The 20,135-nt window shown below is 41.8% G+C and overlaps 1 protein-coding gene across 1 annotated transcript in view; it reads right to left on the bottom strand.

Annotated features, from left to right (window-relative positions):
- TMTC1 (transmembrane O-mannosyltransferase targeting cadherins 1) overlaps positions 1-20,135 on the bottom strand; it is a 148,577-nt gene that overhangs the window by 63,415 nt on the left and 65,027 nt on the right. Inside the window, exons 8-9 of the mRNA XM_059816444.1 lie at positions 14,327-14,516; positions 1,434-1,555 (exon numbers count right to left, since the gene is read on the bottom strand). Of these exons, the coding sequence (XP_059672427.1) occupies positions 1,434-1,555; positions 14,327-14,516 (312 nt within the window). The remainder of the gene's footprint in view (positions 1-1,433; positions 1,556-14,326; positions 14,517-20,135) is intronic.

Below are 20,135 nucleotides of genomic sequence, written 5' to 3'. Positions count from 1 at the left end.
GCTAGTGATGTGAATAAAGTCAGCAGGATTTGACCCAAAATGTAAATCGGTATACAGCACAGCACAGAGAAATAGCCTAACTGCATAAGAAGCTTGTAATAAATGCAACAGCTTCTACACAGCCTAAGTTTTAAACCAATGAGCAGCCCTTTTGTGTTAGTGCTTATAAAAATGACCGTCAGAATACACATACAGCTTTGTAAAAGACAACCTATAAGTATTTTTCTTAGGATTTTTGGATCCACATTTTCTGAGGAATACAATTTCAACACTTTGTGGAATAAAATGTTGTTTCAAGTTATCACAGAGTAATCCAGAGCGAAATTGAGGACTTGTGCTTTGTCGACAGCTCCACAACAGCAGTTCCCATTAGAGATAACAGATGCTGGCCCTGTGCACCTGAGAATAGAATTGGGCTTTCTGACTTGCAGCATCCAAGAATGACCATTTATGCTCATGGCTGGAACAAACTGCACTGGCACAGGTTGCCCAGAGAGGTTGTGGAGTCTCCTCCTTGGAGGTATTCAAAAGCTATCTGGACGTGGTCCCAGGCAGCTGGCTCTAGGTGGCCCTGCTTGAGCAGGAGGTTTAGGCCAGATGACCTCCAGAGGTCCCTTTCAACCTCAACCATTCTATGATTCTGTGAAATGGTCAATGGTCTGGCGCATCTTGGATGAATGTCCTTTGCCACTGCAGCCTCTGGTCTGGATACTGTGGAGATGTCAAAGTAACACCTCAAAGTTGTCCTTGAGTAAATGCAATCGGAAGCACCCAGACTGCTGAAGTGACAATTGTTAGAGGCTGGAAGCTGAGGGAAATCCCAGGGCAGAGGCTGAAGGGATGGAGGAGTGGCTGGATTTTCCTCATTCTCTTCAACAACTGCAAATCCTCCACTCCTAGATGCATATGCAGTCAATAGCATACAGGCAGGAGGTCATGCGCATATTCCACAACTGAAGCCAGAAGCCTCTTAAAGACTGTAATACTGTTACCTTTGCTTTTACTGAGCACCTAATGAAGTGGGAAAGCTGAGCATTACCACAATAAAAATATGATAAGTTAACTTTTCAGATACTGTCCTTAAGGTAAAGGCATTGGACAATATAAGTTGACAGTGCTACCAAGAGAAAGAGTCTTGGAGGACAATCCTCAAGAAACAACACTTCATCACTGTATTGAGCTGTTTCATGCACACCAAAAAAATCTGTTAAAAAAAAAAAGAAAGGATTTTGGGTAGCTTTGCTCCTGCCAAGCTATCTGCTCTCAACGGACTATAAAATCTCTCATGCTATCAAACCAAAACTCAAAGGCAGAGAACACACTGACTAGCAATAGAATGTTTGAAATATTGCAAAAGGGAAGAAGTAATCATGCCTGCTTTTAGAAAATGGGATGGTGGTCTCATTAGAAAGGAATTTAATTGCAATAGTTACCTCGGCATGTAAAGGACTCGCTCTGCCACCACAAATCCCACCCTGAAGAAGAGGTTGCTGGCTGGGATGAATGGGAAAACCAGGAACAACAAGCCAACCAAAACTTCTTTGTGTTCCAGTTTCTGCAATAACACAAAATTAAACAAATATCAACTAAAAAAAAAAAAAAACAGCTTAATTCACCACTAACTTTCCCCTTTCCTTTTGAGACTCTTATTCATAGAAAAAGCAACTTAGATTAATTTTTTATATGTTTTGCATTTGAAAGGAGTTATTCCAAGACACTGTCCTTCCATATTTACATACTGTTTGTGCTTCTGATATGCCCAGAAAGTGCACGAACACTAACCTCAGTGTGTATTATTACCCGTGGTATCTTTTCCAAGGTCAGACCTTGTATGCAGCTCTCTTGATATGGCATAGATAGTATTTAAAATATACCCTACTTTGGTAATATTTAAGTATAGAATAGTGTGAATGTATATATTAACATGTCTACCACAGTGCGGCTGTATGTAAATACACAAATGCATACCACATACACACAGACTGCTGTCTTCAATCCCAAATGTTTATAACCGAGAAAAAGCTGTTCTATCAGTCACTTTTTGTGTAAAGAAAACTAGCCCCAAATGGCACATTAATGCAGTCATTTTATCCCTTTTGAGACAATATCTAAACTTGAAATGATACTTTCGCACAGGAGGTCTCCGTACTCAAACAGAGTTGGAAAGTTGAGACATGATATATGTTAAAATTCATGCCTTTCACTTCAGCTCAGTTAATACCCTGTACTTGAGCTCACTTTAGTGTTGGCTCGGTCTTTGAGGAGAAAGAGAATTTCCACATGCAGTTCAAAGCAACTGTGATCTGCACGGCCGACACCAGCGTTTGAGGATGCCGTGATCAGCAGCAGCCACCATTCCTGCCACAGAAAGACCCAAGCCTCCTCGGGCAAGTTGAGTTTCAGATTTAGTTCCACCTCAAGAGGGTGAATCAGCTCATGCTTTCTGTTGATGATCTCAAAGAATGACATCAGGCTAACAGAAGTGTAACATCAGGTCTGTTAAATCACCCAGACAGACATCTGTGCTTTCCTGCCCTGTGATACCACTGCCTCATCAGCCACTGCAGTGTCCTTCTGCAGCCATTGGGAGAAGCTTTGTCTTGCTTGAAAACAGATGCAACCAGAATTACTTTAATGGTTGCAATACTTTCTAATTGTTGTGGGCAATTTCTCAACTCTGGAGAGCCAATTGACTTCTCTTTACTGGAGGGATCTAAATTTAGAAACATTGAACAAGATTTTTGGGTAGAGGAATGGAGCCCGATCAATGATGCAGGGCCAAGCAGTACAACCTGTCTTGCTTTTGCACAGCTACAGACTGCGACACCAGTTACCACTGGCCTAATCAGTGGCTGAAATACAGAAGTCCCAGTGTTAAAATATATTCATCCTATTCTGTGGGAAAGACAATGAACATTTTCTATGAGTACCAAAGGGTACATGTCAGGAGGCTCTGATGTCGCTTAAGAGGAGCTGAATCACAAAAAAGTGCACGGGCTTCCCCTGGCTCAAAAAGGAAACATGAGGCAGAGAGGGGAGCAGAATTCACATCTCCAGACCTCTTTATCAATATGTGCTTTAAACAGCACCTCAGTTACCTGCTTCTATTATCTACTTTCTCAGTGTGTTGAATCACAATTGCTAGTGCCTTCTTGCAGTCACAACAGCACCTAAAATACATTATTCCCAGAGCTGAAGCTGACACCAGTCCATAAAGCTGATGAGCAGAGGTGCCTGGTAATGGTCATTTTGGCTTATAATTACAACAGAAAATTGAATAGAAAAAATGGATTAAAAATTATTTCTGAACTCTGAATGCAAATTATCAGTCCTAGCTCAACTCCAACTTCCCTCCCACCCAGCTTGGGACACATACTCCATTTCTCTCCTCCCATTTGACACTCTCTTCCCTTCCCACCTTGTCTGGCCTAATTATGGTGCCCATTTGCTGCCACCGCTCTACCCCAGGGGTTTGACAACAAAGACCCGGAGGCACAAGAAGGCATGTTGGGCCAAAGAGAATGCACTGCTAATGCATAAAATGTTCTTTGCCCCCAAGACACGCTCTTGCTTTCAAATGAACCAGCTATCAAATACTTCACCAGTTGTTATCCGTTAAATCAATAACTGGGAAAGCAACTGCTAGTTAACATCTCTAGGAACAACATGGTGTTATTCAAGGCTGCAGAACTGCAGATAAGCAAAGGAAACTGAATGCTGGAGAAAGACAAATAAAGCCTGTACATCAAATGGGAAAGAGGAAAAGTGGAAGCTAGCTCAGCTGAAGGAGAAAATGGCGTTGTATGCCCTTTTTCCCTCCACATCAAGTCACAGCTCTAGACTAATGCCATTGAGGGCTGCCAGCTCAGTCCCTCCGGCAGGGCTCAGATACAGGAGCCCAGCACTCCTGAACCAGCCTCACGGAGCAGCAGAGCCCTCTGTGGTGCTACTTATTTCTGAAACAAGAAACATCTGGCAGCACCCTTTTTAAAGCATTCAGTTCAGGCAGAGGCTTTTGCGAAGAGCTGGTCCTTGAAAGCCAGGCTTTGGCTGATTTTGTGCTATGCATCGTCGGGCCTGCGAGCTGGCAGGTCGAACTGCTGAGCTCGTGCCGCAGTCACTCCAGAGCTCAGTTTGGGTTTCTCACCTCTACCCAGCCATTAACTTCTCCGAAATTTGTACAGGTACTTCGTGTATTTGACACCTTAGCCCTTCAGCTGGGTCCTGGCCAGGAGGAAATGCTGGGGAAAGCCCCTGGGCAGGAAGAGCAGGTGGGGTTGCTGGTCATCTGAAACTCATCTGTGGCCATTAATGAGACTGTCTGGATGTGGCCTCTGGTGCAAGCAATTCCTAAATCACTGGCTGCCCATAGTTGGGAATTTATACTGGAGGAACAAGCTACCCTATTCACAGCCAGATCTTACTTCTCACTTCCCTAAATAGTTTCTACCTGAAACCCTAAACAGTTTCTACCATGTAGATACTGAGCAAAACCAGCCTTTGCCCTGACCCGAAAACTGCACGGTCTTCTATCCCAGCCTTGCGAGGGCTGGAGGCACAGCAGAGCTATCTGTCCCTGCCTTCCCAGCAAGGGCTAACATCTGCTCACCCAGGCAGCTCAGGGAAAACAGAAAAAAAGGACAGAAATGCAACCGTGGTGTGTTGAAAGGATTGTGTACCACAGGTGATAACATTAGACAGCTAAAAGCTATCAGCACAAGTCTCATAGGACACCATATTCTACCTTATCTTTTTCCCTATCAAAATTTACTTAGCAGATTCCCCTTTTATTCCCCCTTCCCTTGGAGGGGCTGATAGATCTATAAATGAGTAGACAAGCAGGACAGAATGGTGCAAGAATGTCAGGGACTGGTACCGTAGGGCTGCAGGAACAGAGGGTACCAGGATCTTCCATCTAACACAAGCCAGAGGAGATGCCCTCCACGTGTTTTTCAAATAAAAACACCAACCTGTAGCTTGTTACATTTGGGGGGGCGGTGGGCTTCATTCCTTATAGCAGATAGTTTGGTGGGGGGTTTCAAATTCACATCTACCTCTAATTACAATTACGCCTTCATTATATTGTAACAAAAAAACCCAAAACAAACCAAACCTAAACAAAAACCAATGAAGAAGAATTTTTTTAACCTGCTACTTTTCATAGACTTATCAAAGAACCAAAGAACATCACTTCTTCTCCCAAAGGCAAGGGAAAAAATTATCACACTATCTCAAACAAAATAGCAAAGAATCACTCCAAGGCCAAAAACCATCAACACAGCAATAAATCTCAAAAATTGCTTCCTTGGCAATTTGGGGGAAGAGGAAAAAAGTCTTGAGTTTACAACTGAAAGAGATCTTCCTGTATTACATATAAGACATATTCCTGAGCCACAAACAAGTATTTGCTGACTACTGTTAAATCACAAGTCTTCTACAAGCCAGAGCTCACAGAGTACAAGCACAGGAGGTACACAGATTATGACATATCTGTCATAAACTATGGACTTGCATAAGCCCACTGTAAATTCCCTATCTTTCCCATTGAGAAAGCATCGTCTGAGGTGCCAGATCCATTAAGTCTCACACTGTGATGGCAGGACTTATGTTCACATCCTCTGGCACCTCCAAGGGCTGAGGTGTTGGGAAGTGGAACTGTGAGGACAACCTTCCTCCCAGCTGGACAAAGTTGCACCTCGGGGAAGACAGCAGCGGGGCAAAGAAGTTCCGGCAAATTCCATTCTCTCCTACCTTGGAATGTTTCCAAAGGTGTTTATACATGCTTGCCTGTTTGATGGGAAGGTGGCAGTCAAATGGGTTTAATTTCTTCCTCTAGCAGTTTATTTTGAGAATGAGGGAAATGTCACCTCTCCATCATTTAGAACCAAGAGCTCCATGGAGTAAAGACTTCCTTCCTACCAAAAGCATAAATCACGCTCTGCCAGTGAGTTCTGGATGGTCCATTGCAGCCAGCGAGATGTTACGCTTGGAACATCTGACTGCAAGCGCAGAAAACCTGGTATCCAGGAAAGTTGGTAGTGCATGGCTGTATAAAGCAATGAATGCTATTACACATTTTCAAATGCTTGCAGGCCTAGGAGGTAAGTGCATTACCCCTCAAAAGAGATGCAGAGATTTAAAGAAGCTACATGACTGTCTGTAGACCACAGACAGTTCTTGAAGTTTATTCCTAATATCCATTTGTGCAAGCCCTTAGCGGAGAGTGCACACAAATTTAATTCATGTATTCCTGTCGTACAAGTCACTCGTGAAGCCACAAGCAGCTCAGCAAGATGACTCCTCACCAGCCTGCACCAAACCACTGGCAGCATCTCACCTGACAAGAGATCAGGATCTGCAAACATCTACTCTTGCACTTCCAACATATACGGTATTAAAGATAAAAGGGACGATGTAGAAGCATGCCAAATTAACTCTGCATTCACGCATAAGGTGATAAAAAGCAAACTTAAGCAATTAGGAATCAACCCTAGGGATTCATTTCTTCACAGGAAATCTGTTGATGTAAAGCTCACAGAAGCAAGCACTGGGTGCTCCCCCGTCCCACCTCACTGGTGCAGGCAAGACAGGCCATGGCAGAGCTGTGCCATGCTCCATGTACCATCAGCATGGGGTCCTTTAGGTCACCAGCAGAAATCAGGATGGGACATGTACATCTTTATCTTCTGCGGCCAAACAGGAGGGCACTGTAGAGCTGTGGCTGTTTCGCTCTGCTGCCTGTGCCACCGCAACCGAGCAAACTGCGCCAAAAGTCAGGTGTCAACAGATGGTCTGAAAAATTCAAACATTTGGTAAGGAAAAGGTAACTGCCTGGCTTCAAATCTGGCTCAGACACCAAGCTTAATCAGCTTGCTCCTACAAAAAGAGCCACAAATTCTGTAATCACTACAATTTATCAGTTTTATTCTTTCATCTCATAAAAAAAAAAATTAAAAAAAAAAATCAGCATCTTCAGTAGTGCCAGCTGCTTGAATACCAGGCTTAGCAACTCACTGTCTTCCTAAAATAGCTCAGTTTTCCTTGGTGATCATCTAGTTCTGATAAAATCACCCAGACCTACTGCTCACTAGAATTAAGCACATTTTATACTTCAAAGATAGTATTATAAATCTCCATGGATTTGAACTATTTTGACCATCACTGCTCACTGCTTATTAACTGACACATTGATCCTATTTCCAGGATCCAGCAACAACAAAAACTACTTTCCAGTTCACCAGCACCTATTCAGGAACTGGTGTACAGGCAAACATGCACCAGTCAGAAACTGAACCAAAACCCCTGAAAGTATCATTGGCTTCCTAACCTGGGATTATCTGAAGAGAAATCCTTGGCACATATCTCAGACCACCCTAATGAGATTGTTCACCTTCCATTTCCAGAAGGAAGCAAGTCCTGGTCTGTACCACTAGGTAGAACAGCCTGTTTCTCAGAATGCTGAAAGTGCCTAAAATCTCCATTTACATCAATGGGAACTGTGGATGCTCAAACACTCTGGAAATCAGGCTCTCAATTATGGAATAAAAGCAGAAAGTAGTCCTTTCCCAATCCCATAACCCACAGCAGGGTACAGAGGTGTATTCTACTAACATTTCACATTTCATTTTAGTATCTTAAAGTAAAATTTTGATATCTACTATTTTCTTTCTCCCTGTAGAACTCAGCTACCCATCCATTCAGCTGTGTGTTTACGGTCTTTGTTATCCAGGTTTCTAAAATTCCCTGAAGATATAAGCTCATTTTCCCAATCCTTAATCTCTGCAGCCTCTAATTCCACTTGACGAGCCAATTTGAGCAGGATGCAGGAGCACACGCACCTCTGAAAGAGAAGTGGAACATTCCAAAAGGAAATAGGAAAGTCAACAAATTTCTCCAGGAATTAGAAAAATGCTTTTGACCTTGAGGTTGTTTTTCCCTCTTCCCTTTCATTCTGTGACTGTAGGCTGCTTCACTACATGGGGGGGTGGTGGTGGTGGGGGGAGACCAGAAGGGAAAAAAAAAAAAAAAAGCTAAAATTGAAACCCATGTGCACTGCTTGCAGTATGCACCAGCACAATCTTTGTAAAAGCAACTCTGTTCACGGTGAGTTTGCTCTTAAGAGGTAACACTGAACAAGAGGATCCTAATAAAAATCATGCCATAGTTTGGCGCTCTAATGTTTTAACTCAGACCAACTAGGAACAATGAGCATCATCCCCCTCAGCTGTAAATTTCTTGGTCCTCATTCCATCTATCCTCTTCTTCTCACCCTACTACTGTGCCACTCCCAAACCTTTCAGTTCTGAGTGGGTCTTGAAATATTAACTCAAATCAGAAGAAGAAAGTGACAGCAACAAAAAAAGTATCTTTGAAAATATAGTCATTCAGTGTTAATATGCCGAAAATGACAGAACTACCTACCGCTACGAAAACTACCTACCTAGTGTGACAACTCCTGCAGGAGTTAAGAGCCTGCTCGGTGAGATGCTGAATATCTTCATGGTGAGCCACATCAGAACTACTTTAGCTATGGTTGCATTTACTCAGAATACCACACTCCAAACCTGTTATTTCAAACATCTACCAAGAAAAAAAACCCGATGCAAAAGGTATTTTGACAGTTCTTGTGTTTTCTTTTTTAATTCAGAATGGCAATTGCATACAGACAGACTGAGGAAGGTTTCTTGTTTTGCTTGTTTGTTGGCTGGCACAGCAAGCACCCTGGGAAGGCTTTTGTGTTTCTTCCAGCCCCACCAGGCACCCGCAGCTGATCCAGTTGCGGCACTTGATAGCAGAAACGCGGCTGGCGAAGCACACAGGGCGCCTGCAAAGGGCTCCCCCGTTCCTCCAGCTTTCACTAAACAGAGTCTTTCTGGCTTATTACTCTCTCCCTGCAGCAAACATTAACAACAGAAGCAGCATAGAAAACCCTCGCTGCTAAGGATTAAGAACATCAGTCCTGACCTTCTCTCTATGTGGAAGGAATTCAAGTGGGCCCTCAGGAAAATGAAAGCAGGATTTATTTTAAATGGACCTTTTATGAAAATGACTGTGGTTTCCAGCTCATCAGATAGATTCCGTCGATAAATAGCCTTATTCACCTTGCCGTGCCTTTGATGCAGGTATTGTTCTGGAAGTGTTGTGGCATATGAATTTTGCTAGGCATGCTTTCTAACTATGCTGATACTACTGTAGAATATTATAAAAGGCAATTGTTCCCCAGAAAGGTCCATAAGCTGTGATTTATTAATGAAACGTCAAACCTACAAAATGAGGCAAAGGTCTCAGGAGTGCAGGGTAAAGTAAATAGTATGACAGAATACACATAATGAGCACTAGCAAAAACAACAGAAACATGCACACAAAGAGAAGACACAAATGCGTTCCTCTCCTTGATGGTATTAAACATTGTCAGCTAAGAAATACAGTCTGTGAGTAACTGAGGAATATGCTTAGATGATATTCATACATATAAACCACTGGCTAAATGGCAATACGATGCCAATTACAGCACTAATTAAAGTCATAATAATTTGGTATAAAATGCCTTGTCTTGGCTAAGAAACAGTATGCAGAGAAATGTAGAGGCAGCAATACCTTAAAATTACACCTGAAGTAAAAAACAACCAACTGTAGCATATGAAAGAACAGGATAATAATACATCTCAGTTGCACGTAATGAATATAACTTGAAAATCATCACATTTCCTGAACCACATATAGCCATGTCACACACAGCAGCAAAGCATGTTCTCTAAAAAGATATATCCTAGAAGACACTAGAGATATTTTTTTTTAAATTGATGTGAAACATGAGTAGTACTCTCTCCTCAGACATGAGCAAACTGTTGCACATCATTACATGTTCCTGCTGAACAAGTAGAAGATGCTGTGAACCACCATAAGGTACCTCCATAGTGCTAGTCATGAATATAAACGCAAGACAAGGGCCAAGCAGTATGAGATGCAATAAATTCCCCCAGACTGGTCAGGTAGTAAAGCTACTGTTTCGAGCTGGTTTTCCAGATCACCTTGCTCTGAATTACCCCACCGCACACACCTGAGTTTCCTATTATCAGCCCTGAGAGATGCTGCCCCTGGACAGGGCTGTTCTCCCAGGTACCATATAGAAAGTGGAATCTGATCCATCATGTGCTCTGTACATACATTCACAGCTACAACTACAGGACAAGCTGCATTTTAATCACACTGCTAATTAAACAGCAACCTAAAAAATGCCATGCGGAGTGGCATTTCAAACATCTGAATGGTTTTCCTTTCATGCTTACTGAATTATTAACACATGTAAAAGAAGTAACTGTCATCCTGACGATACGCCAAGAATTGTCCTCTTTCTAGTTTACCAGGCGCTCGCCATTTCTTCCAGCATAGAAAGGCAGCGCTATGGGCCCTTGGGTACGCTAGTGGCCATTTGAAGCATCAGACAGATTATTTCTCCAGCCCTGTAACTGGCATGTTTGGCAACCAGAAAGAGACTGCTTCATCCATTTCACTGGTACCTTTGTAATCTATCTAGTCCCAAAGCTGGAAGACATACTACGTCCATTCCTTGCAGCTGAGGCTGTCTTTCAAAACGAACAATAAACAAATCTCATCCTCTTATTCAAATTATTATTATTTCTCTGGGATGCAGGTGTTTGCAATAGCATCCCCAGCCTTTGTCACATCCCCGGCACGCTACTCGAAGCCCAACCAGATTGTGTGAGGAAGTTCACTGTGAGGAGCTGAGCAGAACCTGAGGATTTTGAGACCCATCAGTGACTCCTGGTGCCTTGGCTGAAACAGCTCAAGAGAGGCCATTTGCAGACCATGCTGGCCATCTGCGTGGTGAAAAATCAAGCCTCAAAAGGCTTCAGAGAGCTGCTAAATGACGGATTGCAACTTTGCCACATTAGTCACTATGGCAAAACCTTGCCCAGAGATGACAGCAAGGTCTTTCACTCCCACAGCAGAGACTGTGGGAAGTGTGAAAAGGAGCAGGCCTTTACTCCCATCAGACCTTCTGAAGACAAGCATTAATTTGTCACATGTGATAGGGATGGCAGCAGCAAGAGACAAGCATGGCTGTGCACCTAAACACCATGCAGAGCAACAAGTCCTTCTTGGGGAGCTGCTCACAATGAGCTCTTTCCATCCTTTTTGGCCGATAAACAAGAGGGATTAGCACTACGCACACGCAACAACGCAGTGAATGGAAGTGATATACAAGGAATTAACATAGCAATTTTTCAAGCGACTTCCTCATTATGTTAGGAGGAGAACAACAGCAAAAGTGCATGAGGAGGGAGGTTTCTCGCTCCAAACAATAGCTGGAGAGCTGCCTTTCCTGTTTCTGCAATTTTCAGCATAAAACCCCCCATCCAGTAACAGACATATTCCAAGCAAAGCACTTAGGGGTAGAAATCTTGCACTGTTTCTTCTCCTTCTGGGGTGTAATAACATTCACAAAACGAAATGGAACATGAAAGTTTCATGCCTTAGGTGTCCTTTATCAGCACTACACATACATGCCAACAGGGTTATTGCCCTAATCTCAAACATCAACAACAAATTAGCCCTGTTTAAAATTCAGTGACAACAAAGGCAGAACTCCAATACATGCATTCCCTAATTACAGTCCATGTAATACATTCTGCGAGTCTCCTGTGAGCTTGTTTTGTGCATGCACACACATGGCCTCTCGCCACTGAAAATCAGTTCAGTGTTCACTGCACAAACGTCTCCAATTCTGCCAAAATAATTCCCAGCATTTCCATTCTCCATGCCACAGAAAGGAAAGCGTTAGTGCCAATGAGAATGAACATGATGTTTTGTCCTCTCTTACCCCTGCACACCTACACACTCAAATGAAAGGCACACCAACTGCATGCCTGTTCACTCTAAAACCATTCCTTGGAAAACTGCAAGCTATTGCTTCCAGGTTAGACTTTGCAATGAAAAAGGAGAGAAAAATGGCTAAGACAGTTTTGTGTGTTTGCTTCAAAAAGAAAACAGAATATCTTAACACTTCATGAAATGTGAAAATCAACTGATGCATCTCATGTTGCCTACAAGCTGCAAAATACTGAGAAATAGCCTGTCTGGGGCTTGACTGAAGGATGGTCCTTCTTGGGGTGAGCAATGTCATGTGAAAGGTTACTGCTGTTGCACTTGGAAAGAAGCTTTCTTAAGAGCCTAATATAATAAATTGTACCTGCAGTTCATGTGTCCTAACTTTCTTCTCCTTGCTGTAGAAGACATTCCTGAGAGTGTCCAAAGCTAAACAGGGTGATTTATTTCCAGGAAACGTGCCTCTTCCTACTGTTTGCTTTCCTCAATAATTCATACTACTTGGCATAACACAATCATCTTCACACCACTTAATGGCAGTATCAATGGCAGAGTCATTAAATATAAAATAGAAAATAACTTCAGAAATTTAGAACTTTCTGAAAAGTAGAATATTTCAGCTACCTCTAATTATACCTAGGGCTGGGGGAAGCATGTCCAAGTTGACCCCCAGGAACCATTACCAGTTCCATGTTCACAGTGGGTTTGCTGGGACACTGCGAGCAGAGACTGATTAGAGCACTTCGTCAAGAACGGGCAATGATTCTAGTTTTACTTGGGTTAGACACAAAAGCAGATCACTTCAGATCCAATTTATTCTGTGTTTGGGGTTTTCAAGGATAAACACAGAGTAATCTACAAGATGAATTTCAAAGCATCCAGTAAGTAAATGCCCAGAGAATGAAATTCATGTTGCTTAACACAACATTAACAGTGATTAAGAGCAAAGAAGTGAACTTATTCTCACAAAAAATTAGAAATTGCAGTTTCAAATCAAACAGTGGTATTCATAAATCCAGACTGAATTGTTTTGCCTTTAAGAAAAAAATCAGAAGGAATAAAAATATGATAAAATCTAGACATTTAATGCACAAAGTGTTTTGAAATATTTTGTTTTGCAGTTTGGCAGAAGACAAACAATTCAGTTACCCAAAGGAATCCTTCTGGATTATTGTTTTACCCAAAATAAAATAACACAAAATTTCTTTGGATGATCCTGAAAGATTTTTTTCCCAGCAAACCAACAACATTAATCTTACACATAGTACCAATTCCAACAACAGGAGAAGAAATAAAAAGCAACCGAAACTTCAAAGAACATGGGACAAGATTTTTCAGAAGTGTTCAGTACTGGCCTAATGAGAATTTTATCATTAACGTCCCTGGGAACAGGATTAGGTCTAATACAAACACTTCTGAATATCTCTATCAGTGAGTAATGAAAGCAGGAGGAATACATGATGATGTACAACCTGTAGGTAAAACTAGTGAATAGATAATAGGGTATTTTCCCATATTTCCCATACAGCATCTGTCAACGTATAGTCTAAATGAATAACTCTGCAGTCTCAAACTGTTTGGTTCATTTTCTGTCTCTTATCAGCAGCACAGAGAATCCTGCCAGGGTAGACTGAAGCATGTACATGACATGCACATTTTAGCACAACATAGGTATTAAAAACCTGTCACTCCCCTACTATGCTTTTCAGCAATACACATGTTTAAGGAAGAGAAGCTTTTGTACTATTTCAAAAATTATTACCAACACCTTTCCTAAAGAAGCTTCCACAACACAACTGAAGAAGGAATAGCCTGTAACTCCCTATGATCCACAAAAAAATCCCTTCCATTAAAGTGCATATGTGATCTCTGACAAGTCTAGTACAACCTCACTTTCATTTCTGCAATATGATTAATGGTGGATCTGAAACGCTGAAGTGTGAAGCATGGCTTACCAACTATATTATTTACGCTAAATAACAATTTCCAGATCACTTCAGATTTCCCACATTCCATTACTCCACTGATGGGAAATCTGCTCATCAAGATGTATCCAACATTTAGGTTTTAGAAGCATAGCAAAGGTACAAATATAATAATTGATTTCATTTTCAAATGGCTGTGCAGATGACAGTTCCCAGTCCTGTTTGAAGCAAGTGACAAAGAGCCTAATGACTATGGGAGAGGCTGAGACACTTAACAACTTCAGTGGGGTTGGGATCATTAACAGTAATTGAATGCAGGGCTCCAGGCCAAGTTTTGCCCTCAAATCAGACCAATTAGAGACTGAGACATTGAACTAGAGGGACATTTTCATCTGTTAAGCTTGCCTGCCTTAGTTATGTAGCGGTATGGTTTTTTCACCTCAATCCAATGCATTTGAGAGGAAAACTTGTGCTTACTGACCATTTCATCTGAAGATTAGGAAACAAAAGACTTTAAACAAAACATTGTATTGCGTGTCTTTCAGTGTTACCTTGAATGCAGCTATGCAGTGTAGGCTGAGTAATGTCATCACCAGCACCAGGAACACTGTCGCTAAGTTCCTCACATCCCAGACGGACTCGATCAAAGGGATGCTGCCAACCTGCCAGTCGTAGCACAGGGTGATCGGTGCCAGCAGAAGCCACGCATTGAAGGCCAGAAGGTAGGAATAAGTTAGAAACCTGCAAAAGAAAGCAGGTAATGTAATACATGGAATGACTGCCAACACATGAAAAGTTTTCCTTTCGCAATTACCGTGTACTATATGAGAGGAGGAAAAAAAATTAGCTCTGTGCACACAGGCAATACCATACCTCTCTGTCAATAAAGAGAGGCTAACAAAGGTGAGGGGCATTCAACAGGTCATTTAAAGAAATAACGTAAGATCAATAATATTTATGTGGTTTCTATGCATCAGCCTTTGGAAAACTAAGAAATCTTCATCTCCCACTCAAATGCTAGAGTTTTGAAGCGACTTTCTACCACCTTCAACAATAAATGAATGATAACTAAGCAGGTACGTAGATATATTGAACTGTTTCACAGTTCGCTGCATCACTCCTGCAATACAAAATATCCCTCTAGCTGGGTTTAACTTACAATTTAGGATTTCTCCTATGTGCACAATATCGAGCAAGTAAAGTCAGACCTCTCTGTCTTTTCTCTTTGCATCCCGGCACAGAGAGAAAATACAGAAGAAAGGAGGCACAGGGTGATTCTTGGCTGATCCCATCACAGCTTATTTGGGCTGGGGACAGCTTGCCTGAGATGTGCCACAAAAGTGATGAAGTAGAGAGCCTTTCAAATTGTTGTAATCTTCATTAACTGGTATTCTCAATAGAGACGAAATTAATGGGGAATGGAAATGGGGAACATGCTGCCCTCTGGGAAGTATGCCGGGCTTTCAGAAGACCAAACAGCATGTGTGCAACTGGGCTAAAAGAAAACAAGGAAAAAGAAAACAAGAAAAAAAATAAAACCAAACCAACATCCCCTCTGCCCCCCAGCCTTTTGCTTCTTGGCACCTACTTGCCCAAAAGTGGATCCCCCTCAAACCAATTTTATAAAAGTTCAAATACATTTGTATGCAAGAGGCTGGAGATTGTTCCAGCAATCACAAAGTCAACCAAGCAGAATTGCGACAGCCTTAGAACAGACAAACCCTTCCTTGGTTCACAAACGGAAAAATCCACATTGTACACAGCACCAAAGATGGCAAATGCTCAAAAAGAAATGAAATCATATTCTATCTTGCATAGGATTTCTTCCATCTGAGCGTGCTTTGGCTGTTGTTATCACACCCAGTTGCCATGGCACCTTAGCAGGTTTATTAAAATGACAACAAAGGAACCCCAAGAGATGCAGAGCCATGTAGACAGAGGATTGTTTCACTCGCCACTTAGAAACATGCCTCTTTGGGGTCAAAATGCAGCCCCTTACAACAGCACTTACAACATTATACTATATTTATGGCAGAAGGGGTAAGACACTGAAGCTAAATGTGACTCCAGGCAGGCAGGACAGAAGTTCCCAGATGGGTATGGGGCCAAGACACGAGGATGAAACAGGCCTAAATTTTTGTGAAAACATTTTTAAATAACCACAAACGGTTAGGATATCAGTTTTTCTTCTCATCCAAAAAACAAATGTCTCCAGCAGCACAGTGACCCAAAAGCAGTGAGGCTTACACAGCTGGAATAATGTTTCATTGTAAACAGTGGAAAAGGCACATTCTCATTTCCCTGCAAATCTTTCTAAGCTCCTAATTCTGATGGAAAATGAAATATTCCCACATTTTTAAGGTTTTCAGCCATTTGGTATATTTCTCTTCCATCCCTCTATTTTCCTCCCCTTCTTCACCCTGAGGTAGCAAACAAAGGGGAAAAAGAGAGAAAACTGATTTTCTCTCTTAAAAGAGACAGCAATTAAAAGGCCAGTTTCTGTTGAAGAAAGCATCCCTTAAAAACATAATCTAATTCTACCCAAACTCTTCTTACGATTTTGGTTGGTCACTATTTCTAAAGAAACAAATATGTCTTTTCTAGTTGCCAAGCCAATCTTTTCTGGCCCGCATTACAGAGAAACACAGCAACACAAAATCTGGTGGAGCTTAATCACGCCAAGGCGCTCACTCATGATGATACATGTGGCCTGGCCCCACCTCTGCTTGGCTGTAATACAAAACAGACTTCTGTATCAGTCTGAATACAACAACAGTTCAGAAAGGGTTGCCAACATTTACTTACAGCTACTTACTAAAAAGCCAAATTGAGATCCATTTTGAGCTTTACTTTTAAAATAAAAATCATGTCCATTTATATCAATCTGAATAATGTCATGGCATATGATATTGTTACCAGTGCGTATATTAGACAGGATTTTCAGAAGCTTTGAGTTAGTTTTGCACTTGATGTCTTAGGAGAGCCCAGTTTTGGAGGAAGTGTCCTTTTATGCCCTTGCATATTAACATTTTCAATAAGCATCACAATATTCATGGAAGTTTGTATGCAAACCTCAAGGTATACCAGAAACCCTCCCCTACTTCCTCAGGCTAGGCTGCTAGGCAGGAAGGAACAAGACCACATTTGGGATCTTTGCAAACTGCAGCATTGCAGTTATCTTCACTGATAAGGCAGGAGATGATAAATCATTATGTAGCACGGAATAAATAAACAGTTTGCCGCCATAACAAATTGAGTCAGTTTAACAAATTTTAAGAGGAATTCAGCATCACCAGATTAGTGTGCGTTAAAGCATTTCTGATGGAAGGTTAGGACAAACTGCTGTTGAAGATGAGAAGACACGCTCCAGGACACGCACTGATGAGAGAGGTTTATAAAACAAGTCTCTTTTCCCTGTGCTTGTGGGGTTTCCATCTTCCTCAGGAGCCACGTGCACAACTCATTGTCAGAGGCAGGTCCCAGAGGAGATGGACAATTGCTTTGTTCCGTTACAGCAATAATTAGTATCTTAAATGTGGTCTGCCAACAACAGTGAACTATTTTAAAGCCTGTGACAGTCATTACCATCTATGTATAGTCGACTGGTTTGCCTCTCCAGACATCCTACTGGAGAACGCTTGGCCACGTCTCTTGCTGTCAAGCCTGAATGCCCCCACTGAACGTGCACATGCCAACAGCAGACACAGAAGCAGGATACAGAAGGGAACTGCCTGATTTTAGCAGGCATTTCTAAGCTGCAAGAAAGCCTTGAGCAAGCTCCGATACAAGCAAAAGTTTGGATATGCTTTCAGCATTGGTAACCTGTCCTTGAATGCGATGGATGGCTGTATAAAATAAAGCACTACAAACTATTGCTATTCTAGGTACTAGGAACAGAAAAATAACAGGATGCTAATAATAGTTTCTGACAATTCAGTGCTGCTTTTTTACTTAGGGCTCTTGAAAGTACATGATATTCCTTTACATCTGTGTGGCTCTCATATCGCAAGGCTAACCACGGAGAAAGCTAAATGCAGGAGAAACTTTGGAAGAACCCTCTCACCAAAGCTGACATCTCAAGGAAATAATTTGCAAATTTTAAAAGATTCAAAGATTCATGGAATCATTCCAGGAGCTAATTACATTTCAGCGGCCTACCTGCAAATGTCAACAAAAGTATTTTCTTTTAATTAGTTGACTAAGTGAATTACATTTTAAATTAATGATCTTCTCTATATTGCTGTTCATGTCTGGAATTCCAAGGGAGAAAAATCCCTGCCGGTAACATCTCCCTCCCTATCAGTTAATCCCAGGCAAGACAGAGCATTACTGGTGAGGTGACTGGAAGAATCTGCCTCCTAATTGGCAATCAGTTTTCCCCCAGGCTGGTTAAGAGCATTTGCGTTACAGCAGAGTCATTTTTTTTAAATTTGCAAATAGAACATGGAAATCTAAGTTTCAGCTGGTATCAAGTGTTTCTTTTCACTTCTCGGCATCTCTGGCATGTTCAGAAAAACACAGCTCCTCTTGTAGACAGCAGGTGTTGTCATGGCAATCCAGTTTGTTTAAATTTTTTAGTTTAAATGTACGGTTGCGTACTTTGAGATAAATACAGGATGACTTATATCTAGAACCTGTTGCAGAAAACAACTATCTGAAATGATTGCTTCTGCTGCAAAAATGAAAGTAAACGGTGCTACTTAAAGCAATAAACAACACAACAGAAAAATACTTGAGGGATTGTTTGTTACCCTTTGCTGGAATAGAGACTGATGAGCTTAGAAAAAGCCCTAGTCTCAGCTCTGCCAAACCCAGGCAATCAGAGCATATCAGGATTGTGAGACTAGCTAAAAAACTACAAGATTGATAGAAATTTATAAGGAGTTTCATTTGCTTTCTGATTTTGGAGCGTTTTACACTTTTTTCCCCAGCTCCCAGGGACCGAGATTATAGATTTCTTTCTAAAAACTGTGTTACATGAGTGACCACAAGACTCGGACCATGCCCCACCAATGCTGCATGGAAAAGCAGGGGCCAGTGACCCTATTCTTTCTAGGTGCATACAGTGGTGCAACCTACCACCTACCCAGTTCTGGGACAACCCATCCCATACCTGTCAAACAACCTTACTCCCAAAGACCCAGCAGGCATCCACCTGCAAGTCAAAGATTTTAGCAAGACAAAGGCAAAATATTCTCCTGGTTGGGAAAAAAATGGACTTATCTAGAAGACAAGTGGTAACAGTGCACTTAACTGGTACTTGGGAAAAGAAGGGGGTGTTTGAAGAAGGGGGGGAATCTGAAACAGAAGCAGGAAGATAGTCAGTGCCCTTTCAGAAGTCACAGACCTTGTTAACGCTCTTCTGAAAAGATGACCTCCACACTGCCAGGGACTCAGAGAGGTTTTGGTTCACTGTAAGGGCGAGAAGAGCTCCTTTTTTAGGGAAAAGAGCTTCTCACTTGCAGTAACAGCTGAACTGAGTTCAGCTCAAGGCTCTCTTCATCCTCTGCAAAGCCCTAAAACCAAGTGTGTTTGATGAGCCGCTTCACAATAATGTCCTCATAGGACACATGTGGCTGCAATTATAACCAGGTGGTGGTATTTAATGATATTGTCTTAAAATTGTATGTATTTGCACTTCCCCTGGGGAACTGCCAGTCCAGTCATACCTTCCACATGAGTTTATTTTCCTGCTCTGTATATTGTCAGCCTAAACATCATCATTGCATAGCCTTAGAAGAAGAAGAAAAAAATAAAAAAATAAAAAAATATCACACTCTGTTTATCCAACACATTTGGTGATGGTGGAGTACGACCACACAAGCAAGCAACAGACAGACTAATTCCAATTTAACATCCAAATGCAAGTATCAGCTAGACAGAAAAATACTTGTAATTGGAAAAAGTGCCTATGTATTCCCTTTGATCAAAACTTCTGCATCCAGGGGGAAAGAACTGCCAGTCAGTAGAGGATAGGAGTAGGAAAGACAAAGATACAGATAAACAGGCAGCTGCAGCTGGATGAATAGCAAGGTAACTCCTCTGGAAGGTGCGTTTGTGTGCACCAGGGGCACAGGAGGAAAGGCAGACTATGTTGTCCTCTATAGTTTCACAGCCTGAAGAGCTTTGATCCGGTGAACGGCTCTCTCAGTTGTTTCAACTCTATGGCTAAGAATCTGAAAAATATAAAATTCTTGAAGAGTAAAGACTTTCAAAGAGCCTGTGAATTTCCAGTGAAACCCGAGCCTGCTGTCAGAGTCTCAATGCTGGAAAACGTGGCATTGATCTCATACTGTTTGACCTGCGCAAACCCCCGCGTGCTGTGGGTGAGAGCGTGCCTTGTGATCAAATACGGTCCTC

The sequence above is a fragment of the Gavia stellata genome, chromosome 4, assembly GCF_030936135.1.
Source record: "Gavia stellata isolate bGavSte3 chromosome 4, bGavSte3.hap2, whole genome shotgun sequence".
Lineage (NCBI taxonomy): Eukaryota > Metazoa > Chordata > Aves > Gaviiformes > Gaviidae > Gavia > Gavia stellata.
Note: the sequence above shows the minus strand (reverse complement) of the source record. Positions and strands in the feature narration are given on the sequence as shown.